At 46.1% G+C, this 18,134-nt stretch overlaps 1 protein-coding gene across 1 annotated transcript in view; it reads left to right on the top strand.

Moving 5' to 3' along the window:
• LOC138510186 (spindle assembly abnormal protein 6 homolog) overlaps nt 1-18,134 on the top strand; it is a 366,238-nt gene that overhangs the window by 149,683 nt on the left and 198,421 nt on the right. Inside the window, exon 4 of the mRNA XM_069625671.1 lies at nt 10,687-10,791. Within this exon, the coding sequence (XP_069481772.1) occupies nt 10,687-10,791 (105 nt within the window). The remainder of the gene's footprint in view (nt 1-10,686; nt 10,792-18,134) is intronic.

Genomic DNA, 18,134 nt, shown 5'->3' with positions numbered 1-18,134 from the left:
TACATTGGAGCTATGTTGGACACGTCCTTGGGGAAGTGCTCGCCTTCCAAGGTGAGGGTTCATCACATTGTGCAGATGGTGGACAAGTTTCAACATGCCCAGAGTCTCCCAGCTTTTGAATTCTTAAGGTTGCTCGGCCTCATGGCATCCTGCATTTTTCTGGTACCAGAGGCCAGACTGAGGATGAGATCCCTACAATGGGTCCTCAAGATGCAGTGGTCACAATTCTCAGGCAAGATGTCGGATCCCGTTCAGATTCCACTCTCGGTATCACAGGATCTGCTGTGGTGGGCCAACGAGGGGAACCTGATGAAGGGGGAGCCGTTTTGGCAACCGTGGCCGGAGGTGACAGTAGTGATGGACGCTTCCCTCACAGGATGGGGAGATCATGCTGAAGGTTTGACCGCCAGCGGTCGTTGGTCTCCGTCGGAGTCCAAATGCCACATCAACATGTTGGAGCTGAGGGCCATCAGGCTGACCCTGAAGGCTTTCTGCTGTCTGTGCGGGGGAAGCATGTCCTGATAATGACGTACAATACAGTGGCCATGCATTACCTCAAAAAAAAGGGGGGGGTAGGTTCACTCCCGTTGTGCAGACAGGCGATGCAGCTCTGGTTCTGGGCAATCCAGCAGGGAATTTCACTCTCAGCAGTTCATCTGGCCGGAGAGGACAATGTGGCAGCAGACGCTCTGAGCAGGTAGAGCACAGTCTCTCACGAGTGGGAGTGTGCTCAGGAAGTCCTTCTGGAGATCTTTGCCCTTTGGGGAACCCCACAAGTGGATCTTTTTGTGACCAGTGCCAACTAGATGTGCGAGAGATTCTGCTCAAGGGAATTTCCTCCGAGAGGAGCCTTAGGAGACACCTTCATAGTGGATTGGTCATTCCCACTTCTGTAGGAGTTTCCTCTGGTCTCCATCATTCCACAAGTGCTAAGGAGGTTGCAGAGGTTCAGATCCCACATGATCCTCATTGCTCCGGATTGGGCCAGGAGAGCGTGGTACCCGGACCTTCTAGACATGTCCATCTGTCCTCCACGCTGTCTTACCTACCGAGAGGATTTGTTCGGGGGTGGGAGGATGGCCGGTGGGGGTGGGGGTGGGGGTCGGGGTGGGGGTGGGGGGTGTGTGGAGGTCGGGTTCTCCATCTAGAGGTCAAGACTCTCAACCTTCACGCTTGGTATCTGAAAGTTTGAGGTATAAGGTTTGGGACCTCCCGGATGACATGATGGAGGTGTTGCTTTCGCCCAGGCGGCCAGCAATAAAATCCCTGTACAATTGGCATCAGTTTTGCGACTGGTGCAGAGGACACAATTTTTATCCTTTTCATTGTTACATTCCCATGGTTCTATTTTTCATGCTTTCCTTGGCCCACAGGCGCCTACAAGTGGCTACCATTAAAGGTAATCTGGCGGCGCTATCTATCTTCAAGCGCTCGTCTGAAGAATGTTCTTATTTTAAGATTCCTTTAGTGATCCCTTTAAGAAACTGGGAAATCAATGTGTTCCCGCCGTCCCCGTTCCAGGTGCAGGTTTGGGATCTGAATTTGGTCTTGAAATTCCTGCTGGTTGCTCCATTTGAACCTTTGCACTCTTGTCCTTTGTGACTGTTGTCTTTCAAGACGGTGTTCTTGGTTGCGGTTACATCTGCTTGTAGAGTGAGTGAATTGCAGGCACTTTCATCTAAGCCGCCCTTTACTGTGTTCCACAAGGAAAGGGTTGTACTGAGGGTGCGTCCTTCCTTTCTACCTAAGGTAGTATCTGAATTTCATTTAAGCCAGAAGGTGCTTCTTCTGTCTTTCTGTCCTCCTCCTCATACTGGTAAGGAAAAGGAGCAACTCCATAGGTTGAACCCTAGGAGAGCTCTGAGCTTTTATATTTCTAGGATGTCCAGGGTCAGAGTGGATGATCAACTCTTTGTGGGGTATGCTGGACACCGATTGGGCCAGGCTGTCACTAAACGGACTTTGTCCAGGTGGATTATCCTCACCATTACTGAATGTTACCGATTGGCAGGCAAGGACCATCCTGACGGGTTGCAAGCTCATTCCGCTAGGGGCGTGGCTACTTCCACAGCCCTGCAACGGGGAGTTCCTATTAGGAATATTTGTGACGCAGCCACATGGGCTTCTATCCACACCTTTGTCAAACATTAGTCCCTGGATACGCTCCATGGTCAAGATTTGGCCTTTGGTAAGGCGGTTCTTTGTTTGCCGTCTGATTGGGTACTCTAAATTCTTTTCCCTCCTCCATTTTCTGGTACTGCTTTGGGAGTCTGTCAAAGATGTGGAATACGTTGGAGGACACAATCTATTCAAAGAACAAGTTATTTACCAACAGGTAACGTTCTTTCGACTGGATGTTCCTCCAACGTATTCCACATCGCCCTCCCAGCCTGCCCCTCTGGAGAATTTCCTATGCTGTTGCAGCTTACCTTCCCTCAAGGCTATGTGCAGTCAAGCAGACATTGGATATGTGCAGGTCACACGTTATGGAGGAAAAAACATAAACTGAGGCTACAGGAGCTGTGCCCCCTATTTATAACATCCAGTGATGTCGTCCTCGATGGAGGCTTTTGCGGGACATCGACCCAACACCATTGACGCAGGACGCCCTCTTCCGAAAAAGTTTCAGAAGTACACAGCTGTGGATATTACATGTCAAAGATGTGGAATACTTTGGAGGAACATCCAGTCGAAAGAACATTACCAGTTGGTAAGTAACTTGTTCTTCTCCACATGGACCTGCTGCACCAAGATCCACGCATACCTTCACTACGCAATCTGCCTTGCAGTCAACTGTATTGACAACAAACGCAGACTAGGGCACTGCCCTGCCCTCTTTCAAGACATAGCTGTAGCCAGGATTGTCTAACAAGTGGGGCCTCAAGTAAATGTAGTATGTAAATCCCCACACTGCTGATGAGTGGGCATTTACAGGTTTTGGTTGGACCTTGCCAGCTCAGGCCCTATGCTGTCTTCGCCTCTGTTTCAAGATAGGATGTCAAGTACCTTTCAGAAATCTAAGCCCAATCTAGGCTTATGTGACATACCAGATGGCTTCAGCCCATGACGCTACTGCCAGGCTGAACCTTCGGTGTCCGCTTCAACCTGGCATTCAAGACACACATCAATTAAATAAAGCATACATCCTGTTGCCAACTCTCCTAAGAGAATTGCCATCCAATCCCAGCTTCACCTCAAGCTTGATGGCTGTAATGTCATCCTGGAAGCTGCTGCTAATGACCCAAATGACCTGTATTCGTCATCTCAGATGTTTCATTATGAATTGTGTTGAGATTTTCATCCAAGAATAGCACAATTGTGCTGTAGTACACACTTCAAGTGTCTTAAATATACATTGTAGTGCCCATTGTTTAGTATACAACTCAATAAGCACCTGGGGAAATAGCAATGCACAGACTCCCATTAATTTCAACACAAAGTTAAGAAAGATCGTTAAGTTCTCACACCATGAAGTCAAGTCTCAGGTTTTCTCCACCCTGGAAACCTTTAATAGAAAGCTATTCCCGGAAATCCTCTGGCTACCTTTCCCATGATGCTTTCAACCCAACAACTGGAGATTTATGCTTTATGTGGTATAAAAAGGGGTACTGTTCAGAATAGGTCTCTCTAAAAATACTGGGTAATTTGTACATGCAACATATCTCTTATTTAGTCCATATTTAAAAATATATGTCCTACTCTAGGATATTTAGGGATCAATTCCACAATTTGAATGTTACTTGTGATAACCCCTGCAGATTTGAAATCCCTATCAACTAATGACTTCATGTTATAGTTTTGAATATCATGTTCATGTTTTATTATTCATTCTTTCACCTCGTGTGTTCTCTCTCGTCCCTATGCACTAACTCACAAGGGAACTTTACTGCCAAGATAAACAAGTGGCATAATGTGATGTTGGGAATTCGAACCTTGTCCTTGCATGTTCTTGGTGGTCCATTTGATAACATGTTAGCTCAGCACCACCTGTGTTCGATACTGTATGAGATCATGGGAGAATAAGTAAATACGTGTTCTGTTTGTGATCACTGGCTGTGTTTTCAAAAGCTATGGTGCCGTGGTGGAGTGGAGTCCTGTCTTCCGGTACTTAAAACTGTTTAAATACACTGCTGCATCCTATGTTCTTCAGTGGTGGCGAGCATGCAGCCAATCTGCAGTGGAGAGCACAGTGGATTCCATGCAAGGGCTGCAGGAGTGCTGCATTTGGATCGCAGCAAGATAGCACCCTCGCCTGTGGAATTCCAGTGGTGGATGTTTTGGAGGGGATGTGAACTTATTCCGAAGGTGTGGTGCATTCTCGCTGTCCCATGACGGTGTTTCAACCTGCTCCTGTGGCACATTAGTCAACCACTGTGGATGAAGTGCAACTAGGGCCAGTGGACATTGAAAACATTGAGTGCAGGTGAAGACAGATCAAGCCTTGTGGGATCCCTGCATGCCTCAATTTAAGAGCATAAGCATGTGCAGAGAACTTGGAAACCCGCTAGCGTATCTGCAGCAGGCAGAAAATGCAGCAAGGTGCTGTTTGGGGATATCCATATCCAAAGAAATGAACTCTGTGGAGGTTCTCGGCCTCTGACCCATTGTTGTACATAGTTGTGCAAATGATGATGTACACATGGCTGTAGGTAATTTAAAATAAAAACACACACACACCGCTTTATAGGACAAATATGTAGATTCTGTGACTGTGGTTGCTAAGGTAACTGTAAATAAAGAACGACAGTGCCTGGCCCCATCATCTGCTAGGAGAGTGTATGATGCACACAAGGGCCAACACAAAGTCCACGTATGGTATACTACATTGCCTTTCCCCCTGGTGCACAAGAAAAGACAGGCCACCACCATCCATAAGCACACATCTGTGAGCGAGGCTTACGTGTGTAAATATGAACATCCAAAAAAAGAACTTACAACATGCGACACAGGTACAGTGAAGCATTTTGGTATGAAGTCAGTACTGAGTTGTGTGCAATACCTTGTTGGATAGCCGGGAAAAGGTGTCTCTTTTGTGCCTAATTGTGCACCATGCTGAGGCAGCAAAGCAGCGGTGGGGTGGCAAATTGGTCATTGGAGCCTGTCCAGTCTTTCTTCCAGTGAAAACAGTGGTAGAAGGGATTTTCTCACTACCTAACGCAGCTTGTTGGGACATCTTCAGTGCAGACAGACATTTCTCTTAATGCACTACTTGGGGACTGGAGGGCAAGAGGTTTTTGAGAATGTACTGCACTGGCAGGAGGATGCAAGCAACGGAAGTAACCAAGGTGTTAATGGAACAACCTGACAAACAATGAGGCCAAACGGGGTGTTCTATTATAATGCCTTTACTTTGTGATGTCTATCTAGCAGAATGGGGAGACAGTAGAGCAATATAGAATGGCCTTAAGGGCATTTGCCTTCTCCTGTATCTTCTGATTGCAGCTTGACGAGCATCTCAGCGATCAATTGTTTTGCATTGCAAGAAGAGAGGGTTATGCTAGGTATTGTGGCAGAGGGGTGACCCTGAATTCAGTGAGTCTCTGTTGATTATAGCTCGCAAGCCAATGGGTGCAGTTTTGTTTGCAGGCAGGCTCTTGGGCACTAAACGGGTGCATCATCCATGACCGCCACCCACTGCCAAACATTTCTGTAATCCTAACCGTATTAAGGAACTTGCAACGTATTATGCATGTTGGACCTCACAGCCCCCTATTATTAACTTGTTACACAAAGAGGTATGGGAGATAACCATGTTAATCACAACAGAAGCCATTTGTCAGTGTGGCCAATTGCCATTTGGATTGCTATGTGCCTCGTCTGTTTTCCAGGGAGTTATGTATTATTTGTTCCATGGAGTGGACAGCGTCCAGTGATTTCTGGATGATGTAGTGTCCATAAGACGGATGTCCATGAGCATGACAAGTATCTGGATTGACACTCATAAGGGAAAGTAGCAAGACTGTGAGCCAAGGGAAGTGCAAGATGTGGTATGTGAGAGTAGTTGGGACATATCAGATCAGAAAAGCTTGGATGTCCATGAAGATGATGATTGTGACAATAAGACACACAAGAATGCAAAACACAGGAAGAAATCCTGTCATGCTTAGGTATGGCCAAGTATTGTTCATGCTTTGTTCCAAGCTACATGGATGGGGACGGTCTATATGCTCCAAATGATGAAGAAGGGACAAGCATTTGTGTTGCATGAATTCCAGGTGGAATTTTAGGAGGTGAAGGGAACACTCAAAGATTCACCTGCCCTGAGACATTTCTGTCAGAGGGATAGCTATCATTTCAACAGATACCAGCAACACTAGTTTAGGTGCAAAGAGAAGTAAGAGCATGCCTTTGCTTTAGCATCCTGGTACTTTAGTGTGACGTGCTCATATGCATTAATGGAACAAGTTTAGATATTTTAGCAGAGGCGTACACTTTGAAAAATGAATGGACCACAAACCGAAGATCTGTACATGGTATTATCAAGGCTTCACACATAGGTTACTATATTACATTAGTGCCCGGCATGGGTTATTGTGCTCGAAACAAACGCACCGATTGGTGTATTTGCGAGCCTTACCCCACGGTAAGCCAGCTCGCAACATGCACGTCCCTCATGCCTGTGTTCTTCTTATGTTTTTTTCAGGCCACCATGGACAGGGAGAAGGGACCACACGTAGTCCCTTCTCCCCTTCCACGTTTTTCTGTCTGCGGTGGCCATTTTTTAATATTTTTTGTTACTTTTATTTTCACCGGCTGCGAAACACAACGGCTCACGCAGCTGGTAAAAAAATAACATTTGTACCTCAGTCTCACGCGCCGGGGTACTAATTGCAATATACCCTTGACTACGGCCCATTACTGCATAGGTAATGCCCCCGGGGCCTTCGTTAACTATGGTTCCCGGGGGCATTACCTTATGCGGTAATGGCCCGCAGTCGAGGGGCATATTGCCACAACAACACACGTTTAATGTCATATACGTATCTTGGGGCAAGAATAAATCGGCATAATGTTTCTTGAGGAGGTTACCCATGAGGAAGGAGTCTAAAGATATTGTGGAAGTGGGTGTTGTCAGATGAGAAGATGCAGTGAGTCAGCAGTATAGGACAGGTACCATGAGATGTTATGTGGTCTTGCAGAAAATCAAAGGCTATGAGGTTGAACAAGCTGGTCAAGTTTGGAAGTTGATTTTGTGATAAGGTAGGTTGGGTAATTCCACCCCTAGTTATCATATCTTGCATAATCTAAATTGTTCACAAGAGCCACAAGGGGATTACAAAAACCAAAATGAGATTTGGAAGAGGTTATTTGCAGCCTGGACATGATGTACCAAGTTTTCTATAGTGAGTGGATTTTGCGATTATGGGAAAACTGGGTGTGCTGTATGCACCATACCTATGACCATGGTGAAGGTTCCCAAGGTGACATGGGAATGAGTTGGATTGGGCTTGAGGGCCCGATCATTTGCATCCTCTGGGTTAAATATTTTTGGGTAATAGTCGACTGTTGTTCCAACTTCAACTCATTTAGACAATTAACCTTTGCAAACATAATGTGTTAAATTTGTAGAGCAGATTTCCCAAAGTAAAGGGTACCCAGTGTACATAGTGATCAAATGTGGTGTAGGTCAAGTGAAATGAGATTTGAGTGCATGTCTGAATCAAGGGATTGTGCAAAAGAGTGGGGCGCTTTATCATCCAGAGTCTAATGGCAGTGTTGAAAGGCTTAATGGAGAATTAAAGAAGTCCATGTATGGGGCTAAATCACTGGGAGAAGATTGGAGAGTAGCTGGGTGGGAACTCTTGATGATTTATAGGACCATAGGATGTCCTCTTTTGCAAATGCTCCAAGGTGTAAGCGCATTAAGGAAAACGATAAATACATTTATGATTTGCAGAAAGCAGTATAATCCATGGATGTAGAAATTGGGGATAGGGTGCATATAAAAATGAGAGAGGAATGGACACACAGAAGAAAGATCGGTTTAGCCCTTTGTAGGTCGTTGACAAATATTACAATTCTGGTAGGGCATCATACTGCAAAATGTGGAATTGCAGCAGGATTACTAAGAGAGGTCACCAAGTAGATCAAACCTGCCACTTGGAGGAGTGACTGGCCAAGGGGAAACCCAAAGTATTTGAGACTGCTTGATGTCGTGGTTGAGGAAGAGAGTGGGTGTAGATCTGTCCGTACAGCATATTTCTGCATTGGATGTTGTTAGTTACAATGTTTTAACCTGTATTTGGTTAACCCTGATCATTTGAGAGATTTCAAAGTTGGCTGTGTTGTGAGGAGCCAGGATGATGCAATGAGGTCCTATGATCCCATACTGTGATAAAACTGTTTAACCACACTGCTGCATCCTACCTTCATCATACATTTTAAACTGATAAATGTTCAATTTTTTAACATTTGGGATTTCTGTTCATCTGCTGTTGATACTAGGCAAACTGTGACTCTTTGGTGTGATGCTTCATTACCATTTTCAATCCTGCTTCAAAATTTTGAAATGCAATTGATATTTTTCGAACTCCAAGATATTAGAAAGAGGATACCAAGTGAGAAGGGCCTTAAGGTGACAGGAAGGCACAAGTAAAACTTTTTGAAGAAGAAACATTATGGAGTTTTGAAGTTTTGAAATATCATCCAAGTTTGTTGTGAACTACTAAAACGTGAAAACCCCATTATCTCAATAGTTCACAAAGCTAAAAACAGCCAATCTGTTTTACAAGATACGTAAATTAAGATAGAAAAAATGTAAAATCACATTTCAGCATTTTAATGCAGGATTGAAAATGGTAATGAAGCATCGCATCAATGAATCACAGTTTGCCTGGTATCAATGAAAGATGAACATTTTTCAGTTTAGGATTTATGAAGAAGTTAGGATGCTAAAGTGTGGTTAAATGGTTTTATGACAGTATAGAATAATAGGACCTCATTGTAGCATCCTGGCTCTTCACAGCACAGCTGTCACTGGTAGACTGCCTCATCCATCCTCTTCTTTCATGACCTCACGCAGTGGTGCCACGCTTCTCCTCCTTTAGAAATATCACTGAAAATCATGACTTCACCGACAGCAACTCTGAAGCACCACCCCATTGCCCATTATGGATGGACGGGATTGTTAGTTTTGTAGAAACCTGCATTCCATTTTACGAGAAGAAATGTTCCTCTTTTTTTTCTTCATTTTTTAAAAAACTTGCTTGTAATTGTGAATACATTTAAAAAAAATGTAGGTGTAGGACTAGAATACTGTGTTCGCTGACATGTTTTCTATTTTGGTGGCTAGAGCTGTTCCCTGATTGTAACAATACAGATCTCTGCAACCGTAACCCCTTGAATTACACTGCTGGGATTTTTAATGTTGACCTACAGGGTACATGCATGCCACTTTGAACAACCTGAACTTTTTATTTGTTTTAGAAGTATTTGAACCTCCATTGGCCCACTTTAATTTGACTGATTCATTAAAATATTGTTTGAGTAGTGCTGTGAGGCCTCAGATTCAAATGAGCTCAACAGGTCAATAGATTATTTCCATGCATCATGCCAGTAGTAATTTAAATTAGATCAAAGTCTCGACTGCGTCTGTTAGTACCAGCCATTGGCCAACAGCAACCTTGCCAGCCCAGGTTTGGAAAAGTGTGCCATCTACACCTGAAGGCCTGTTAGGGGCTCTTTCCGTGCCAGCTGGCGATGGTGATTGCTTGCCCTGGCCCAAACTAGCCCACAATGGCCTCGGGTTTAGATGCTTTCTTATCCTCCTATGAGCTGCATGAAGGTGTGACTCAGGACGGGAAGTTGTTAATCACTGTGCTTTCTGCTTGTGGGGCAAAGAGCCGCAGCCAGCGAGCAGTAGAGGTAAGGTACCAGGCAGACAAAAAGGTATATTTTGGGGCGTGGGGGGCGGGTGAAGCATTTGTCTGTGCAGTTTTGGGAGTATGTAGAGCCTCATAGGACAGAACTTGGGCAGTAAGAGTAACAGGGGGCACAACTAGAGGGGCAGTGTGACATGAAATCTGAAGTATTTGGATATTTCATGTTGTCCCACACAGTTGCTTGTTAATACTATGTCGTTTGTATCTAATTGTAGGCTACAATCAGTGCAGCCTTATTGCATCAAACTGCTTTTTTTCTTTTCAGAAATTGAAACTTAAGACCTGCCTTCGTCAAGGCATCATATATGGGGAGAAGTAGTAAATCTTCCTGGAGTCTGGGGGCCACCACAGAGACCAGATTCCAAGGCAAAATAAAAACCCCTCCTGAGTAGCCCAGATGGCCATAGTCCACTTTAAGCCCTGTGAAAATGTGCTTACTCTATAAATTCATATATGGACAGGTTTATATCATGTATGTCCTTGCTACATTGTCGCATGAACTGTTTGCCTAGCTACATGGTAGCTTTCCAGCTACAAAGTTGGCAAGACACAAGTTATATCGGGGTTGATGTAAAAGAAACTGAGGTTCAAGTTGTTGGTTGTCTGTCATCCACAACCTTTTGGGCGTAAAATTCCATGCACTTGTACACAGTATTCAGGCTTGTGGCAATCCTGGTTAGAATCCTAATGTGTAGGTAATGGCAAATTGTTGAAAGCCCGGATGCTGAGTCGATTTTCCATTTCTTGATTTTATTTTGTGCAAGTCATGATTTTTCATTTTAAATGCCATTTTTTTCAATTTCAGTTTAAAGAACCAGCAAGGATTGCTCGTGGAATTTTCTGCCTTTCCTCAGAGGTTCATTGATCTCTTGGATCAGTGTCTTTCGGAACAAGAAAAACAAGTACCTCGGTAATTAAAATTTCTCTAATTATACACTAAAAAGTAACTGTTTGCCAGGAATTATTTTATGGTTACTCATTAGGTAGCCCTCCAGATGTTTTGGACTGCAACACCCATGATACTTCATCTCTAACTCTGCTTGCTAGGGATTATGGGAGTTGAAGTCCAAATTATCTGCAGGCCCAAGTGAGTAACCATTGCTGTTCTGTTGGCAAATACTCTATATTATTTTAATTGACTACCTGAGATTTCTTATTTCCTGTACACACACCAACTTGTGTACACTATAAGCTGGCTAAGCAATGAAAATTATTCCAGCCTTTGTGTTGTACGTGTGTATACATTTTGTACTGCCAGTGACCATTCTCACGGGTTCTGTTGGAACATAGCAGTACATACCTTAGTGGGCATAGGGAACTCTGTTGATGTTTTTTGGAGATTCCCACATATCTTTTCGATCTGATGGTAGAGGAACCTACCCGTAACCTGCCCTCTAAACGAGCAGCGATCAAGACCACTTGAATCTCTTGAGCCATAGAAAGGGACTGTTATATCCATGTTCTCTGGCATTTGAATGTCTGTTCCTCGATACCAGGTAATTGACCACAGTGTGCATACTTTCAAGTACAGCAAAAAAAAGCACAACGTGGTAAATGTGTTCACTAAGTTTTTAATTGTTTAGAGCCTGTAGGTTCATCACCCCATTACGATTGATTTGTTCTATCGTATTGGAGGTCTCTTCCCCAAATTGAATGATGAGCATGCTTTTCCAATGGCAACCAAACATGCCTCTACCCCATGCCACTAGCCTTTATTTGTGGAATATCACCCCAGAGTCAAGCAAGCATTGACAAAGCCAAAGGTTTTTTGACTTTTGTGTAGGTATGGGGTAGATATTTGCCAGGCACTACCATAATGGTAGTACCTGATCTTAAGATAGCAATAGCTATACCGATTACCGGGGCATATGCTAGCAGTGCCTAATAAATGGCTTTCCGATAGATATACACAAGCCAACATTTTGGTGTTGCCAATGCTTGTTTTAACAGGACTTCAGTGTAAAGAGCAGATTCGAGAACACACATTTCCTTGAAAGAAAGAAGCTGAAGACCCATTTGGTTAAGCTATTTTTCTTACAGGTGAAATTAAGTCATTAACTTTCAAAAGACTGCTTTGAAATAACACTGGCAGGCCGTGTACATCCCAAAGTTTGACCTTGCTCCTTAATAGAGCTAGCTCAAAGACCTCAGGAGGATCCGGTGTTTGGGGCAGGTATTGGGTGAGAGTGGCCATACGGATCAACATGGCCATGGGTCAGTAAATGACCAAACACTCACAAGATGCACGCTCCTCCTCACATCCCATAATCCTCCAATCTGTGTACCCTTTCAATAGCTTTGACTCATAAATGGCGCTTAAGGGCCACTTTATAGCTAATACTAAAAAGGAGCACCCACTTTGTAGTGTCAATGGACCTCATTACGACCGTGGCAGCCACGGAATGAACGGTGCCAGTAAGGGACCGGCACTGTTCATTCGGGCCAGAACATTACGAGTTCTGCAGTGGGTCCCGCTCTGGAGGCCTGGCCAGACCAGACTTGCAGAGCGGGACCCGCTAGCAGACCAGGATGCTAACAACGGGCCCGTCATTAACGGGCCCGTTGTTGGTATCCTCCCCATTCCCATTGAGCCCTATGGGGGCTCAAATTGGAATGGGGATGTACCGGGTCCGGGTCCCACAAAAGGTAATTACCGGGCCCTCCAACGTCGGAATGGCCCGGTAAGTCCCCTTTTGCGGGATCCGGACCCGACTTTGGAGGTAGCCATGCCGCTAAAAACTGCATGGCTACCTCCAAACTCGTAATGAGGCCCGATGACTGAAAATAGAAGCTCATAAATGTCAGTCGGGTTTAATCAAAACAGAATGCCCATTTAAATGGGACTTTCTCCAAAAAGTACTACAAGGCCACTTCCCCAAAATGTTAGTTCCAGATCTTTCATCCTTTGTGGACATTAGCAAACGAGTGGGCTTGTGCTCATGAGGCATGCCAACTCTTTAGCTAGGATGAACAATATCCAATAATTTGAACTAATGAGCATCTGCATACATTATCAAAGGAAACTGCGAGCGTCAGAAAGAGTAGGTTATGGGGACACCACTATACAGAAATACATTTATCAAAGAAGTCTGGTTTTTTATAGATTGAATTATAATTACTGCTGTAGTATGCCGTCAAACGCCATAAGATTTTGATTAAAAAAAAGTGATTGAAGAGTTGTTAACCAAACAAATTGAGAAATAGGATTTCCTAACAAAGCATGTGTGTGTAATAAATATATATATTTCTGAGGCTTGTGGAATCTGCTTAGATCACATGCTGTGCATAGGCCAACATCTAGTGGAAGCTGCGGAGTATTACAGTTTGTTTTTCGAAACTCGAAAATGGGCGTCGACACAGGGCGTGCCAGTAATACTATCCCTAGTGTGACGTCCACTGTACCCAAGATATAGGTACACCTTATACATTTCCTACACTTAACAGCCCGCTGCCTCAAGGTGCGTATGGAGGGTACCCCTTTTCAATTCTGCCCCAAGTGCAATCGCAAATACCCTTGGGTCGACAGGCACGCCACGTGCAATCTCTGCTTGCCGAGGGACCACCCCGAAGCAAACTGCAGAGCCTGTAGTAGGTTTAAACCTAAGACACTTAAGGACCGTTCGACGAAGCGTTGGGCCCACCACGCCAGGCAGGCGGCCATGGCAGCGGAGGGCGCCTTCAGCGATGGCAGCAACGCCGTACTTTCGGACGGCGAGGGTATCACGGCGTCGAAAGACAGCTGAGCACAGGTCCCCGACCTCGGAAGGTTGTCCGGCAGGGCGGCTATGGGGAAGACCCCCGGCGACACAAACGCTTCACATACTACACACACTAAACACACTAAGTCCAACCGAGACTCGACGACGTCGAGTTCTCGGAGAGAGGCACAGACAGAACGGTCCAATTCGGTGTCCTCTGGGCGCTCTCGATCAAGATCGCCGCATGACTCCAGGCAATCATCCACTCTTGCCAAGAGTGCCTCGCTCCCTAGGCTAACAGAAGTTCGATCGTCGGAAGACGAAGACGACTTCCACCCCCAGGCCGCGCTCCAGGAGTCGGAGCCCGCAATTAAAGCCAGCGAGGCCCCACGCTCGAAGGACAGGGACACTTCTCCCGATCCTCGACGCCAGGGGTCGAAAAACTCCGGAGCCACTAAGGGACAGGGAAAACATTTTTCTACGCACGGGGAGGGGGGAAAACAGCAGAAGAAACTACCTGTACATTCTTACACACCTGTGAAACACTCCACCCCCCCTAAACAGACCGACAAGCCCAGGTCTGCTGATAGGTCCACAACCAGCAAAGCTACTCAAGATAAATCCCATAGACTTGCTGAGAGAGTCATTCCCAGTTCCAAAAAATGGTCCAGTGAAGACATAGATAGGGTCATGTCAAGAATGTCTTCTTTGGCTGATTTTTATGATAAAAATCCAGAACATTTCCTCTCGTATGATCCACAAGGGGCCACACCCTCAGGCTCTACTGATCCTATCCCCCCCGAGTAAGAAGGTCCGGTTTGAAACTCCAATGAGGTCCGAACCCTTCGAGGTACAACCTTACGCAAGACCATACTCACGGTATCAAGAAGAGGCTTCTTTTTGTGAAGACTAAGATTTTGGGTTGATAGAAGAGCAAACCGGGACGGCCTACTATGGGGATGATGAGGACCAGGAGGAAGAAGAGGATGACCCGGAAACATACAGAGTAGATTCCCCGGTAGAGAACGAAGCCCCGGTTACCGACTCCCCGGTCGATAACCAACCCCTCCTAAATGAGGTTCTCGCTCGCGCAGCAGAACATTTCCACATTGACACCCACGGTGTACAGGAGGAAAGGGACTTCGCAGAAGAGTTAGTGGGAGAAAGGAGGCCTGTTGCCCAGACCATCCCTATCCTTAAATCCATTCAGCGGAGAATAGATCTGTCCCTGGTGAACCCAAACCTCACCAGAGCAGTCAATCCCAGGGTTGAAAAACTTTTCAGGGCAGCTCAGTCCGACCCTCTCTATATAAGAGGACATCTGAAGCCAGATTCCCTAGTTGTCACCAACACTCGTAAGAGGGCTGGGACACCCTTGTCTTCGTCAGAAGCTCCTCCCGACAAGCAGAGCAAAAAACTATACGGTTTCGGCAGGAAGGTAGCCTCAATGTCCGCCTATCAAGCAAGGATTGCTAACTCCACCACCATGTTGGCCAGCTACAACTGCCATCAGTGGGAAGAAGTCGCGGCTCTCATAGCCTCTGCTCCTGAACCGTTAAAGGGCCAATTAGCTCAGATTTCCGCAGAGGGTAGAGCCGTGTCTGGTTGCATTTTGAAAGCAACCTTCGACGCCGTGGACAACGCAGGCAGATTGATAGCAGAAGGTACTGTTATCAAGAGACATGCGTGGTTACGGCAGTCTGGTTTCAAGGCAGAAACACAGGCATCATTGTTAGACAAACTGGTGGAAGCCAATCTGTTGTTTGGTAAGGCGGTTGAAGACGCACTGAAAAATGCCAAGGACGAATACGAGACACTCAAATCCCTTGGTCAGTTAACCAATAAACCCCCTAACCAGAGAGGGAATAGTAATTTTCGTCGCCCACGCGGCCAAAATTCCCAGAGAGGATCTAACTATTCCCAAGGGCAGGGTACACAGTGGAACAACAACCAACAGTCTACCCAGGGTTACGGTAGAGGTAATAGGAGAGGTCGTGGTAAAGGCAGAGGCAGCCCCAGCAAGGGAGGCGGCACGCCTCCACCAAAGCAGTGACGCTCAGTTCAGGGTCCCTTCTCACGCAACCCCAGTAGGGGGACGCATTTCAAACTTCACCCAGGCTTGGGAAGGGATCACATCAGACAGATGGGTGCTGTCAACAGTATCCATGGGATATTATATAGAGCTACTGCAGCGTCCCCGGAACCATCCTCCACGACAAAGAGTACACTCCTTAGAACATCAGAAGATTCTCCTCGAGGAGATCGCCATTCTTCTACAAAATGATGCGATAGAACTCGTCCCGGGACACCAGGTAAACAAGGGTATTTATTCAACTTACTTCCTTGTGCCAAAGAAAGACTTGACAATGCGCCCAGTATTGGACTTACGGCCTGCCAACAAGTATGTCAAGCCCCAAAAATTTCGTATGACCACGCTACAAGAGGTAATCCCCCTCCTAAAAAAGGGGGATTACATGGCAACCTTGGATTTGAAAGATGCTTATTTTCATATTTCCATGTTCCCAGCGCACAGAAAGTACTTGCGCTTCAAGGTGGACAGTCGGCACTACCAATTCAAGGTACTGCCCTTCGGGATAGCTTCTGCACCAAGAGTATTCACCAAGGTACTGGCGGTGGTGGCTGCACACCTACGCAGGCAGGCAATCCCAGTGTACCCTTATCTGGATGACTCGCTCATAACGGGGGAAACCCCCAGGAATTTGCAGGACAAACATTCAAAGGACTATTGACCTTCTCCACGAGTTAGACTTCTCAATCAACGAGAAGAAGTCAAGCCTGGTGCCAAGCACCTCAAAACAATTCTAAGGAGCAATCCTAGATACCCAGGAGGGGTTGACCTTTCCTTCAGAAGAAAGAATTCGGAATATACTACTGCAAATTCCGCATTATCAGTCCGGTCAACAAATAACGATACGCAAAGCAATGCGTTTACTGGGCATGATGGCGTCATGCATTTACCTGGTCCCCCACGTGCGCCTGCGCATGCGTCCCATGCAAGAATGGTTGGCGAAACAGTGGTCTCAGGCAAGTGGTCAGTGGGACGATCTAGTGGTCGTTTCGCCAACACTGGTACAAAGCCTTCACTGGTGGACAAGAGAGAATCTCGCACAGGGGAAACCCTTTTACGATCCCGAAGTACAGGCAGTAGTCACTACCGATGCATGTCTGACGGGGTGGGGAGCTCACCATCTCCACCACACAGCTCAGGGTCTCTGGTCTCGCTCAGTGGCCAAGAACCACATCAACCTGCTAGAGCTTCTGGCAGTATTCAGAGCGCTTCAGGCGTTCAAGCCCCACCTACTAAACCTGTCAGTGCAAATCCGGACGGACAGCACTACAGCCATGTTCTACCTGAACAAGCAAGGAGGGACTCGCTCGCCAAATCTGTCCAAGCTTGCCCAGAAAATCTGGATATGGGCACTCAGACGGAACATCTTCCTGTCATCACAACATGTTCCAAGGGAGCTCAATTCCCTAGCGGATGCTCTGAGGAGAGACTCCCTCCATGAGGAACATGAATGGGTTCTTCACAGAGTGGTCGTAGAAGATCTCTTCTCTCAGTGGGGTTTCCCCACTATAGACTTATTCGCCACAAGCGAAAACAGACAATGCCCAGGATTTGCATCCAGGTTCCCCCAACCAGACTCCCAGGGGAACGCCCTGTGGATGAGCTGGTCAGGGATGTTTGCGTACGCTTTTCCACTCCTCATCAGGAAGGTGGTGAACAAGATGAACAGGGAGTCGATGACGCTCGTCCTAGTTGCTCCCATGTGGGCAAGACAACCATGGTTCCCACACCAACGCAGGATGGCGGTGTGCGAGCCCATCAAACTTCCAGCCTGCTACAATATACTGTCCCAGCACCAAGGTCAAACAGTGCACCAGCAACCCAACTCAATGAACCTGGCAGCATGGCTCCTGAGGTCATAGAGTTTGGACACCTCAATTTACCACAGAGGTGTATGGACATCCTAAAGGAATCTAGGAAACCAAACACAAGGCACTGTTACTTTGACAAGTGGAAGAGGTTTGTTATCTGGTGCCAGAGTAGACAAATCAACCCAGTTGATTGCACTCCTTCCACTATTGTTACATACATGCTCCACCTGCTAGATGCAGGATTGGTTTTTAACTCACTGAAAGTACACCTGGCAGCCCTCTCGGCTTACACCACTTCCCATAGCAAGGTTTCGTGGTGGAAAGTACCAGTAGTTAAAGCCTTCATGGAAGGAGTAAAGAGACTTCACCCTCCTATTTCAAACCCACCACCAGGGTGGGACCTTAATATGGTGCTAGCCAAGCTCATGGGCCCCCTTTCGAACCCATGCATAAAAGCAGTCTCAAACACCTGACTTATAAAACGGCCTTCTTAGTAGCTATTACTTCTATAAGAAGGGTCAGTGAAATTCATGCTCTGTCAGTGCAGGATCCCTTCTTTACTATCCATAAAGACAAACTGGTTTTACGCACACACCCTAGGTTCTCGCCTAAATGTATATCAAAATTCCATGTAAACCAGTCCATCGAGCTTCCG

This window comes from Ambystoma mexicanum, chromosome 6p (assembly GCF_040938575.1).
Source record: "Ambystoma mexicanum isolate Mex_15411 chromosome 6p, UKY_AmexF1_1, whole genome shotgun sequence".
In the NCBI taxonomy this organism is placed as follows: Eukaryota; Metazoa; Chordata; class Amphibia; order Caudata; family Ambystomatidae; genus Ambystoma; species Ambystoma mexicanum.
The sequence above is the reverse complement of the archived record's forward strand: the minus strand, read 5'-3'. Positions and strand labels throughout refer to the sequence as shown.